This window comes from Trichechus manatus, unplaced genomic scaffold (genome assembly GCF_000243295.1).
Source record: "Trichechus manatus latirostris isolate Lorelei unplaced genomic scaffold, TriManLat1.0 scaffold00026, whole genome shotgun sequence".
Classification (NCBI taxonomy): domain Eukaryota; kingdom Metazoa; phylum Chordata; class Mammalia; order Sirenia; family Trichechidae; genus Trichechus; species Trichechus manatus.
Genome location: NW_004443962.1, coordinates 3,357,427 through 3,370,284, shown reverse-complemented (window position 1 = coordinate 3,370,284; position 12,858 = coordinate 3,357,427). Strand labels below are relative to the sequence as shown.

Sequence of the window (12,858 nt, the reverse complement as noted above, 5' to 3'; positions counted from 1 at the left end):
GAGGTGGAAAGGGGGAGTGTGCTGTCACATTATAGGGATTACAACTAGGTTCACATAACAATATGTGTATAAATTTTTGTATGAGAAATTAAATTGAGCTGTAAACTTTCACCTAAAGCACGTACACACAAAAAAAAGTAGGAGGAAAAAAATTATCTCAGGGCAATAGTTTTGGAGGCTCATCCAGCCTCCATGGCTCCAGAAAGTCTAGATTCCATGAGAATTTTAAATTCTGTTCTGCATTTTCCCCCTTTTGATCAGGATTCTTCTATGCAATATTCGATCAAAATGTTCAACAATGGTAGCCAGGTAACCTCCAGTTCTGGTCTCATGGCAAAGAAGACAGTTGTTCATGGAGGCAATTAGCCACCCATTCCATTTCCTCCTCCTATTTCTATTAATCAAATTGATTAAGGTAGCGTTGCACAGCTGATTAATGTAATTGCTATCATTAAATTGTACATCTGTAAAAAGTTGAATTGGCAAAAGTTACATGATAGATATTTTTACAACAATGACAAAAAAAAGAGCAGCTGCTGAGGCTGCTTATGTACAAAGAAATACCTCATGAGATTTGGTTCCTTGGTTTGGAGGTTCAGGGTCATGCTTTCATGGGACATCTCCATTAATTGGCCTAATAACGTGTTTAGTGCTTCTCTTCTACTTCCTTTTGTGTAGTGCCTGGGGTCTTAAAAGCTTGCAAATGGCCATCCAAGACACAACAACTGGTTTCTATTTGCTGGAGCAATAGAGGAAGGAGAATCAGTTCCTGTTTTTATTAGACCTCCCTGGATGGCTGACCCATGCCAATTCCTTTAGAATAAAAGAATGTAAAAATAAGAGGCAAGTCTGAAGATCAGTGGGATTTTCAGGGCTCTCTCAAGTCAGAGTTCTTTCTGCATTGGGGGTATTCAGATAAGCCCTATCGTCAAGTAGGGATTCAGAGAAGATGCATGTCTTAGTCAGCTAGTGCTGCTATAACAGAAACACCACAAGTGGATGGCTTTAACAAAGATAAATTTATTTCTTCACAGTAAAGTAGGCTGAAAGTCCAAATTCAGGGCGTCACCTCCAGGGGAAGGCTTTCTCTCTCTGTCGGCCTTCTCATCAATTTTCCCCCGGACTAGGAGCTTCTTCACGCAGGGACCCCAGGTCCAAAGGACACTCTCTGCTCCTGGCACTGCTTTCTTGGTGGTATGAGGTCCCCAACTCTCGGCTTGCTTCCCTTTCCTTTTTATCTCTTGAAAGATACAAGGTGGTGCAGGCCGTACCCCAGGGAAACTCCCTTTATATTGGATCAGGGATGTGACCTGGGTAAGGGTGTTACAATCCCACCCTAATCCTCTTTAACGTAAAATTATAATCACAAAATGGAGGCCAACCACAGAATACTGGGAATCATGGCCTAGCCAAATTGATACACACATTTTGGGGGGGACATAATTCAATCCATGACAACACATAACCCAGTGAAGAGACATGGTTTGGAACAAAAGTCTATGAACAAGGTGAATAACTACGGGTCAGTAACGGTAGTAGTGCTGGGAGCGGCTGCAGTAGTTGCTGAAATCAACGTTCCCGCACATTGTCATTCTGAGGCCCTGGGCAGCGGGCTGCTGTCTCCATGCCACCCTTGCCTCCAAGTGACAGATAAGTACATGTTTTAAGACAACCACCTGTGCCTGTCATCTCCCAGGACTGTTTCTGATGAAAGAGTAGATCATCTTTTCTCCAGTTGTCTTTATGCCTCGATTCCAGCAATGCTTTTAATGACTTCATATGAAGTTTTAAAACACGTTATTCTGGGGATTCAGAACAAAGAGATTTAAAATGTTTTGTGAGGCTTGAACCATTTCGGATAGCTCACTTGATTCAGGTGGGCAGGTGTTTCTGTTTGCAGGCAGCTGAATTGGGTAGGACTAGAAGAATCACTCTTAGGCAGCCATTTGGGGAGCTGGAGCAGTGGTTCTCAAACATTAGGGCATCGAAGAATCGCCCTGATCATAAGGATGGCACGCTTCGTTCTGTTACACATAAGGTCACCGTGAGTCAGAGCCAACTCCATGGCAACTAACAATAACAGGAAAGAATCGCCCTAGGAGCCTGTTACAATGCCAAAAACTTAGGTTCCTACCCACAGATAGGGGCTGGGGTGGGCTCCCAACATCAGCCTTTGTGAGGAGCAGCCTGGGTGCTTCTGGTATGGTCGGTCCAGTACAGTCTTAGAATTGTGATCTAGAACATGGGCCTCAGCTTGGAAACAGCATTCATCAAAAAGCACACTGTCCCTCCTCAGAGAGCAAAACAGATCCCTAGTTCTGCCATAGGAGTCCTGGTGGTGCAGTAGTTAAAGTGCTTAGCTGCTAACTGAAAGGTCAGTGGTTTGAACCCACCAGCTGCTGTGTGGGAGAAAGATGTGGCAGTCTGATTCCATAAAGATTACAGCTTTGGAAATCCTACGGGGCAGTTCTGCTCTGTCCTACAGGGTTGCTATGAGTCAGAATCAACTCAACGGCAATGGGTAGTTCTGCCGTTGGACAAGCTGAGTCATCTAGGCCAAGGGGCTCGGCTAGCCTTCTTACTTGGGATCTTTGATAATGTCAGGAAGGAGTTTGGTGAGAGGTGTCCAGCAAGGTCAGCAACCACAAGCAGATGAGAAGTTAGCCCCAGAATTGGCTGATAGCCCCACACAAGTATGGGGGCAGCTGAGCTGCTGAACCACGTCAGCTTAGTTCCTGGTCTTCAGGCTCACTGGGGATGAGGTGGCCTTTTCAACATGATGCATTTTCTAATCACCAAGTAGTAGAACTGAGTTATTATCAGTTATCAGTAAATCAGTAAATCACTAACTGGACTGGTTTTGTGTTCAAAATTTGTGTTTTATAACTGACACGGTGTGGGTGTTATCTGTCAGGGCACCTTGAAGACCTTATCTGGGACATCTAAGGACTGCTTAAGTTTGGGCAGCTGGTGGAGCGTCTCTTGGGGTACATGGCCATGCCTAGGTCTGTTTTCTTGCCCACATAGATCCTTCTGTTGTGGCCCAGGTTAACATATTTTACACAGCTCTTGCTTATTGTTTCCTGGATCTTTCAATATTGTCAGATGTGACCTTGTGACTCAGAATCATCCGTCATAGAAAGTCGGAAATAGAAGAGATTTACTACCTAGTTGCTGATCCAGTGCCACAACTTACACATGGGGAAACTGAGGCCCCAGGGATTGAAAGGTTGCACTGCAAGTGAGTGGCAGAAGGAGACTTGAGCCCAGTCCCCACTTGCCTCCATGGCTGGAATTCCAAAGGAAGCATGAAGGATCCCCTTGACCCATGTAACGCTCTTTCTCATTCATCATATTGGAACAATAGGGAGATTTTGCAAACAGCTTCATCAATGCTCATGTGCTCACATTTTTCTTTTAACCTCTACTCTTACCCTCACAAATTTCAATTTTTCACACTTATCTGACTCACAGCAATGAAATATTCATTGGCACCGACCACAACTCTGAATTAAGTTTTCAGTGTTTATTTTTGACATGTCTGCCGAACAGGGACGGATTACCCAATAAGCAAGGTATACACAGGCTTACTTGTGCTTACTTACTGATCTGTAATAGTGCTCAATTTCACCTGGTTTTCACCACCTCAAAGGACAAGGAAGATGTCCAGAGAAAGCACCGAGCTGTCCATGCTCAGCTGCAGATGCATGGTATAGGTAGTACAAAGAGAGAAGAGGGTGAGAGCTCAGCGGGGATAAAGCAATCAAGGGAGACTTCTTAGAGGAGGAGGCACTTATCGAAGCCATAAAGAACAGGTTGAGTTTGCCTGGCCTTTTCCAGGAGTGAGTTAGGCATGAAGGGGGTACTTCTCAGGATAAAGGGAACATGACTCAGTCCCACTAGAGAAGAACTTGGTGGAGGCAGAGAACAGTGGAAAAATGGGGTAGGAAGGGAAGTGGGGCTGGTGTCTTCCAGGTGGCTCTTCATTAAATCTTTGAATTTAGTTACTCTTGCCCTCTTATGTCCTGGAAACATAGGCCTGGTTCACCTGTCCTTACCTGTTTGTCCTTGTCTGTGCTTGGGCCAAAAGAGCCAGGATTGAAGCTATTGTTTGGGGGTGGGGGATCATCAGAGATGGGAACGGTCCATTCCATGAAGGTACCATTTGTCTTTTCTCCACAGTGGGACCCTGAAGATGTGCACCTTGAAAGGAGCAAAGATAACATGGAGATGCTCAGATCCCAGGCCCACAGGGGCTCCATGAGCCAGTGGACTTGACCTCTGATGATTAACACCTTCTGGAGCCAGCCCATCAGCACAGAGCCCAAGGTCAGGCCTTTGTCAGGAACGGAGCAGGGAGCAACTTGCAGTGACACCCTTAGCAGGAATTTTAAGCTGCTGGAGAGGCTGCCCAGGAGAGTAAGGAACCAAGAGCTGTCACTGAGCTTGGCTGGTCTGCATCATGGCTCAAAGCAGAGCCAAGACTTCAGGTCCTGTGGACAACCTGGATATACCGAGTTTGTTCTGAAGACTAGAAGTTCACAGACCATTCCTGCATTGTAAAGATAAATCTTCATCTCAAGGACATTGGACCCTGTTTTCATTTTTTCCCTTTAGACTCAAACATACCCTGAATACCTGCTTGTGCTAGGAATGAGTTCATCTAGCAAATCTAGTGTGTATCTCAGCAAAGACCCATTCTACAAGACCTGGCTAAGCCAGGAGATGAGAAGGGTGGGTCCTTGTGCTGGAGGGCCTGGGGCATGTACCCAGCAACTGGTCACCCTCTTATCTGCTGGAAGTTGTAGATAGGACTGCTTGGATCAACCAGGTATTTCACTGGTTGATCACTGGTATTGCAAGGGCAAATAGGCAAATTGTTCTAGGTACCAGGACTTCCTGCAACCTGACTGGGGTGTGTGTTGGGGGAGGGTGTGCAGGTGAGGGGCACTATGTGCTTCAGGAGTAACTGAAAGCACGCAGAGGGTAAGAGGCATGGTGGGAGGTTAAATTCAAGCGCAGTGATCCCATTTTAGGATTGTTATTTTGATACTGTGATCATGAGTGAGGGGAAGGGTGGAAGGAATGGGCTGAGGCGGGAGGGAACGCTGGAGTGATTAAATCTTTATTGAATGAATTAAAGTATCTCACTGTGGAGCACAGCAACAAGTCTGAATCCCAGCGAAGTCGCGGAAGTTGGCCACGAGGAGAACTGGGAGAGATGCCAAGAAACACAGCTCTGCTCCTGGCTGGACCATGGCAGCCCATGTGGCTCAGCTGCAGCTGCCCACTTTCTCCTAGGGGAAGCGCAAGTCCCAGCAGCATGCAGAAGGGACTGCCTCCTGGAGGCAGATTGGCGCTGCAAGTCTGCATAGATCCTAATCCCCAGGTGACCTCTGAACCAGAAGTGAATTTAAAGCCACCTCATTTATCCCCTTTATCCAAACTGCTCTGGTCCCTGGTTGTCTTGTAAGAGGAAGTATCCTAAGTCAACTTTGTTCTGTGATCTTAATCACTGAAGCTGTACTTTGAGGGAAGAGGAAGATTTGGATGGGCCAGAAGAAGGAGAAGGGCATTCTAGTAATTAAAATGGCTTAGAGGGTTGGAGGCAGGGAAGGGTGGAATCTAGCCAGGGAAGGAAGAATCTCATGTGGCCGGAGTGGGTGGTGCTGTCGGGCTGGAGAAGAGGCAGGGAAGAACTAGGCTGTGGCGGCAGGGAGCTGGCGCCTGCCTGTGGCCAGCGTGCCTGCGGAAGCAGTGGACTAGAAGGGGACTGACTTGCCTCAGGTAGGTCACAGCTGATAGATGGCTTCTTCACTCATGGCCAGTTTTTCAGGAAGCAGAAGCACAGTCATGGGTTCAGGATGAACATGGGGACAGGGTATGTTTAAAGGGTGTTGAAAGCTAACATCAGGACAGGAGGGCTCATCTCATCTTTAGGAAAGCAGAAGGCACGGGAATGGGATGGCATCTCTGGAGTTAACTTTTGGCACATCCCCCCTCCCTTGAGGGGAGGATGGATCATGCTCCCTGGGACACCACACTGGTTGGATCCTGATAAAAATGGCCATTCACACAAGACCACTAAATGATCTTGGTGACTCTGAGCAACGCAGCTACTTGAGTCCCAGATACTGTCTCCTTAGATCCCAGCCTCCTCCCTTCACCAGCCAGTTCCTATCATCCTGGTCCCAGCTTGCCTAAAGCTGAGTCCCAGGTCTCTTCATCCAGACTGAATTATCATACTGGGAATTTTGGGAACAAAGTTTGAATTCATTGATCAGTGAGAATCTGCCCATAAGCAAAGGTCTGAAACTCTGGAGCCTTTGTGAAGAGCTGTCAACCAAAATGCCTTTCTCCTAGTAGGAGCCCTTGCCCTGGGCCTATGTTTCAACTTTATTTCTAGCTGTTAATCAGGCAATAGGAACCAGTAGCCCTGGATGACCCACTGAGCAGTGCAAGGGTTTATCTATTCTAGGGAGGGGCTGGGAAGCACTCATCTGGAGATAAGATAGTATAATATAATCTTGATTGTGCTTCCTACCATCTGCATGGTTTGGGGCATGTTACCTAACCTTTCTGAAATCCTGAGGCAGACTAAATACCTAGAAGACTTATTGTGAAAACTATGTGATATATATGAAAGTGCATAACAGAATACTTGACTCAATGTAGACCTTAAGAGAGATTAGTTTCCTTCTTCCCTATACTTGGCAGTTGCCACATATACACTAAAAGATAGTGACCAATTCAAAGACTCAGACCCACAGATGGTTGGATCCTGACAGAAATGGCCAGTTACACAAGATCATTAAATGGAAGAGACACCGTAGATTTGAATCCCTTTGATAACTCCAGTAAATGATTATCCAGTCCTTGCTTAAGCTTTTCCAAAGAGAGGTATCATTTAAGGAGAGCTCTGATCACTAACATTTTCTTAGAAGCCTGTTTGGGTACTTCAGAATGATGAAGAGATTTATGAGCGTTCTCTAATGACACACTCACACTATGATTGTTTCAATGGGGTGTGAGCTCCTATCAGTAAGGAGAGGCACTGGGCCAAGGTCCAGTTCCCAGGTCTGCCACTGGTCTTTGTCAAGTTATTTGCCTTTCTGGGTTAGTCTCATCTGTAAACTGAGAGGCCAGATTTCTTTTTTCCCTTTTATGAATATCCCAGTGAATTTTTGTTTCTGTGACATCTTTATAAACTCTCGGGAGAGGTTATATTAAGACAAATTTCAGCTATACCTTGAAAATGGGTCTCATTATATAATACATAGTTCTTTTTTGGATTTTGCTATCCATTTCAGACACTGTAGAAAACATAAAATTCACCTTTTACTAAGAACCCAATCTTTCTTTGCTGTGACATGAAGAAATCACAGCATTTGACATTTTAAAACTTTGCAGATTCCTTCCAGTTCTGAAAACCAAAAATTACAACATCTTGTTTCCAAAGTTGGGGATTCTGGTCACTTCCCTCACTTTCTTCATTAATACTGACAGGCTCTTTTACTGGCAGTTTATTTTGGCCAAGGCTTATTCCTTGCTAAACCACCTCCTACAGTGAAGAGCATGGAAAATCCTGTCTACAGTGCGAGAAAGAACCTGGGTCAATCACTAACGAAAAGAAGGACGGAGGGGTCTTAGGAGTCTCTCAAAATAATTTTGCAACACTTCCAATATTCTCTCCACTTCTTTTTCTGTCCCTTCTTGATCATCCTCCTCCACATTTTCCTACTATGCAGGTACGGCCCTGCTTTCTGGGACATGACATTTGGGTCGACGCTTTGGCAGAGAAAGCCGTCTTGAAAGAACTCAAGATAGAGTGCAAAGCTGAGGAAGATGTCTCCTGAAGAAGTCTGCACATGCCTGTCCGGTATTATTCCAAAGACCATCAGGTGAGAGGGGCGGTCTTAGAGAAGAAAACTCAAGCAATGGTGCTAGATCAAATGATTTAGAGTACATTTCATTTGCTCTTTCTTTACCTAACTCTGAAAGCTGAACAAGGCACCGAGCATCCAGGACTGCTTCTTTTGAGCGGGCCACTTCATTCAACAGCGCGCTAACTTCTTCAAGAGCCACAGTTAATCTGTCGCTTGGCGAACTCAGCATAATTCCGTTGGAAACTTTCCACGAGCTGCCAGTATTGGCGGCAGAGCCCCGGCTCCTCTCCTCGTCCTTGGGCTCTGCAGCGGTGACTGCCGCTGGCCTGGTTCCTCTCCGGGGTCACGGGCACCTGCCCCCTCTTCAATATCCACTGGGTCATCCTCGGTCGTCCCGGCGGGGTATTAAGTAGCGCCCTTAAACCGCGGGGGAACCGTATTGCTGGCACTGCTCAGAATTAAACGCCGGATTTTTCTCAGAGAAACCGCAGGGCTTCAGTATCTTAACATCCTTCACCCCGGTACTTCTAGGAAGAAAGGCAATGCCCTGCTCGGCGCATGCGCACTTCTCAGCGGCCCTCTCGCGAGCAGCGCGAGTCGCGCTCGCCGCCCCCGCCGCAACGCAAAGGCCGCTTTTGCCGCCGTTGCTTCCGGGTGTCTGGAAGCTGTAGAGGGTAGCTCGTAGTGTCAGTTTCTCGCTGCTCGTTTTTTTTAGAGAGATAGTTACAAGACTTACAGTTCCTAGCGCAGTAGCCTCTATGGTGTACTGTAAACCATTCTCTTCTTTATTTTTAAATAAAGATGTTTTTTGAAATGAAAATAGTGCAATACAACTGGAGGAACCCCGAGACTATGGCTCCCGGACACTCACTAACTCCGACCTGAAACCACTCCCAAAGCTCACCTTTCAGACAAAGATTAGACAGGCCTGCAAAACAGTAATAGGTGAGGAACGGCTTCTTAGTTCAATCAAATATATGAGACCAAATGGGCAACTCCTGTCCAAAAGCAAAGAAGAGAAGGCAAGTGGACGAGTGGACCTGGAGAACGTGGGGGTCAAGAGGGGAAGAGTGTGGTCACATTGTGGGTATTGCAACCGATGTTATGAACTAATATGTGTATAAATTTTTGAATTGAGAAACTAACTTGAGCTGTAAATTTTCACCTAAAGCACAATAAAATAAAATTAAAAAATAGTGCAGGTACATGGTTTAGAAAAGATAGTTATACCGAAAGTCTATGAGGAAAAGCATTACCCTTCACCTTCTCTCCGCCCCCGACAGTCCTGCTTCTCAGAGGCAACTACTTTTTTTTTTTCTCCTGAGGCAGCCAGTTATGACTGTTTAGTTTGTTCTAGTAGTTTTCTTCATTCGGTTTGGTATCAAACATGTTTTCCAGCCATAAAGTTCAAAAATTACACCTTTTTTTCTTAGCTAAATTATCTCCAGCTACCTTAACAAAAGCACTTAAGCACATGCTCAGAGGAACAGTAGCTGGGACAGGGCCACCGGTGTACTGGGAACGGTGTATTGAGACCGGTCTTCACATCCTGCAGGTCGCTGTGGATATCCTGTTAGTCCTCACCTGGAACCCTGCCTGTGAGTCTAGCCCCTTTCTCTCACATCTGCTCTAGACTTAAACTTTCCCTTCATCTTTCTACCTCTCCTCCACCAGGTGCCTTAGCACTTGGAGCATCTTCAGTGTATGTCTGAGAGAGTTCCTAAACCCACAACTGGAACAAGAACCCTCATATGCTGCTGTCGCTGATGGTGCTGCCAGCCACAATCTTTCCCAAGAAGAACCTGGGCACGCATGAAAAGAATCATTCAATAGATTTTACCTTCTGACACGCCAGTCCTACTTTGCAGACTATATATATTGTAAAGCTTTAGTATTTATGCTACCTATTTAAATATAGGTTCCTAGGTTCCATCCTTGGTGATTTCCCAGGTCTGACCAGGGCCTGGGGTGTCTTGAACGAGCTCCTCAAGTGATTCTGTTACAGATAATCCAGGAACGCCCCCTGAGAAACACTGCCCTAGGGAAATTACTTTTTAAACTGATTTATTTGTATGAGGTTCTCATAAAACGATTTAGAATAGACAAAAAAAAAAAAAAAAAAGATGAATCCCCAGAACTCCGTTGTTGGGAAAAAACTAAATAAACGTTATACTTTAATAAAGAAATGATGTTTTACCATTAAACCAAAAAAAAAAAAAAAAATGATTGAACCAGAGCCTGAAGAACACACCTGAATTACCTTGAGATCATCCTGTTTAATGCCAGAGTGGCTTGCCCATTCTCACACCATGAACTCCCCTGAACAGGGTTAAAAAAAAAAAAAAAAAAAAACTACAAAAGCTAATGTCGAATAGCAAAGGTAGAACACAAGAGAAGAAGTATCAAGAAAAAAAATGTATATATACATATATATATATATATAGTTGGAATCGACTTGAGGGCAACTAGCAACAATATATTTTAGTCTACTAATAAGATCAGAAGAGCCTTGCAAGTGATTAGTTTCCATTGTAAACGAATTCTGTGGATTCTGTAGGAGTAAACTGTAGACCCAGTTAAATATATTGCCCAATTAAAAAATATCTCCTCCTAAAATTCCTTTCCCTTTAAAATTTGCAGCATAGACATCTTTTATTTCAAAAGAAGCCCCTGGGCTCAAGCAGCTGCTGTAGTTCCAGTTCATTGCCAACTATGTGCCACGAGACGAGAGAAAGGTAATGGAGACCCAGACAGAAACTCCTCCCAAACCAGGGAAAACAGGAGAGAGCTCCTTGGAAGCTATGACAGGTATGTTGCTGTTTAAAAGCAGGGCAGCATTTTGATCAAAGAGTCTATAGCAGAATCCTGATCAAAAGGGGGAAAATGCAGAACAGAATTTCAAATTCTAATAGGCTCCAGACGTCTTGGAGCCATGAAAGTTGGATGAACCCCTGAAACTATTGCCCTGAGATAATCTTTAAACCTTAAACCAAAAACATCCCCTGAAGCCTTCTTACAACCAAGCAATAGTTTAGCTTAACTAATAAAAAATATCTGCCTTGAGCATCACGCTCTTTTAAGATCTATCTGTATGGAATCAAATGCACAGCACCAACTCAAAGATTAGATAAGAACCATAGAGGGCAGTGAGTTTATGTTAATGGAGGAGGAACATCTCAGAAAAGAAGGGTGAGAATAGTTACACAACTCGAAGAATGTAATCAGTGTCACTAAATGGTACATATAGAAACTGTTGAACTAGTGTATGTTTTGTTATGTATATTCTCAACAACAGCAACAAACGAAATAAAAAAATTTTTTTAAAAAGGTTGATGTTTCAAGGAGGCTGTTTCAGCCACCTCAGCTTAGAGGTCAAGTATCCAAAATAAAAATGGTTAAAATAAATAAGTAAATAAAAGCAGGGCAGGAAGAAATAAAAAAGGACAGAATTTTCTTAAAGGTCATAGTATGAATAAGAAAGGGGCAGTATGAAAAAGAATATACACATAACTTTGTCATAGATATGTTTATGAAATTCATCCTTTGAAAGGCTTTTTGGTACTTGATAAGCTTTTTCAATTACAGTAGTGTATATTTTATAATTAGACAAAACAAACTAAAGAAAGGTATAAATACATATGTGCTCCCCCAAATAAAATCCACATAATCATTAAGAAAGAGGAAATTCATAAATAAATGTACTGTATATAAATGCATGTATTTTTATTTTATTGTATTGTATTTTAAGTGAAAGTTTACAATTCGAGTTAATCTCTCATAGACAAAAATCTATACATATGTTGTTATGTGACTTTAATCTCTGTACCTGTACTGTGAGAGCACATTCCTCCTTTCCACCCCTTATTTCCCGTGTCCATTCAACCAGCTCCTGATCCTTTCTGCCTTCTCATCTCACCTCTGGACAGGAGCTGCCCATTTAGTCTCATGTAGCTACTTGAGCTAAGAAGCACAGTCTTCATGAGTATCATTTTATGTCCCATAGTCCAGTCTAATCTTTGACTGAAGAGTTGGCCTTGGGAATGGTTTTAGTGCTGGGTTCACAGAGAGTCTGGGGGCCATGCCTTCTGGGGTTCCTCCAGTCTCAGACCATTAAGTCTGGTATTTTTACTAGAATTTGAGTTCTGCACCCCACGTTTCTCCTGCACCATCAGGGACTCTCTGTTGTGTTCCCTGTCAGGGCGGTCATTGGTGGTAGCTGGGCACCATCTAGTTCTTCTGGTCTCAGGCTGACGCAGTCTCCAGTTTATGTGGCCCTTTCTGTCTCTTGGGCTAATGCTTTCCTTGTGACTTTGGTGTTCTTCATTCTCCTTTACTCGGGTGCTTGGGGCGAATTGATCCATCTTTGATGGCTGCTCTCTAGCTTTTAAGACCCCAGACGCCACTCACCAAAGTAAGATGTAGAACATTTTCTCAATAAACTTTGTTATGCCATTTGACCTAGATGTCCCCTGAAAGCATGGTTCCCAGACCTCCACCCCTGCTACTCTGTCCCTTGAAGTGTTTGGTTGTATTCAGGAAACTTCTTAGCTTTGGTTTAGTCCAGTTGTGCTGACTTCCCCTGTAGTGTGTGCTGTCCTTCCCTTCACCTAAGATAATTCTTGTCTACTATATAGTTAGTGAATAACCCTCTCCCTCCCTCCCTCCCTACCCTCGTAACCATCAAAGTGTTTTCTTCTGTGTTTAAACCTTTTCTTGAGTTCTTATAGTAGTGGTCTCATACAATATTTGTCCTTTTGTGACTGACTAAATTCACTCAGCACAATGCCCTCCAGATTCCTCCATGTTATGTTTCACAGATTCATCATTGTTCTTTATCATTGCATAGTATTCCATAGTGTGGATATACCATAATTTGTTTATCCATTCATCTGTTGATGGGCACCTAGGTTGTTTCCTTCTTTTTGCTATCGTGAACAGTGCTGCAGTGAACATGAGTGTGCATATATCTATT

At 44.0% G+C, this 12,858-nt stretch overlaps 1 protein-coding gene across 1 annotated transcript in view; it reads left to right on the top strand.

The window, feature by feature from the left end:
- The window catches only part of TMEM44 (transmembrane protein 44), a 47,080-nt gene extending 41,930 nt beyond the window's left edge, over positions 1-5,150 (top strand). The window contains exon 13 of the mRNA XM_023728717.1: positions 4,183-5,150. Coding sequence (XP_023584485.1) covers positions 4,183-4,278 — 96 coding nt within the window. The 3' untranslated portion in view covers positions 4,279-5,150. The remainder of the gene's footprint in view (positions 1-4,182) is intronic.
- The last annotated feature ends 7,708 nt before the right edge of the window (positions 5,151-12,858 follow it).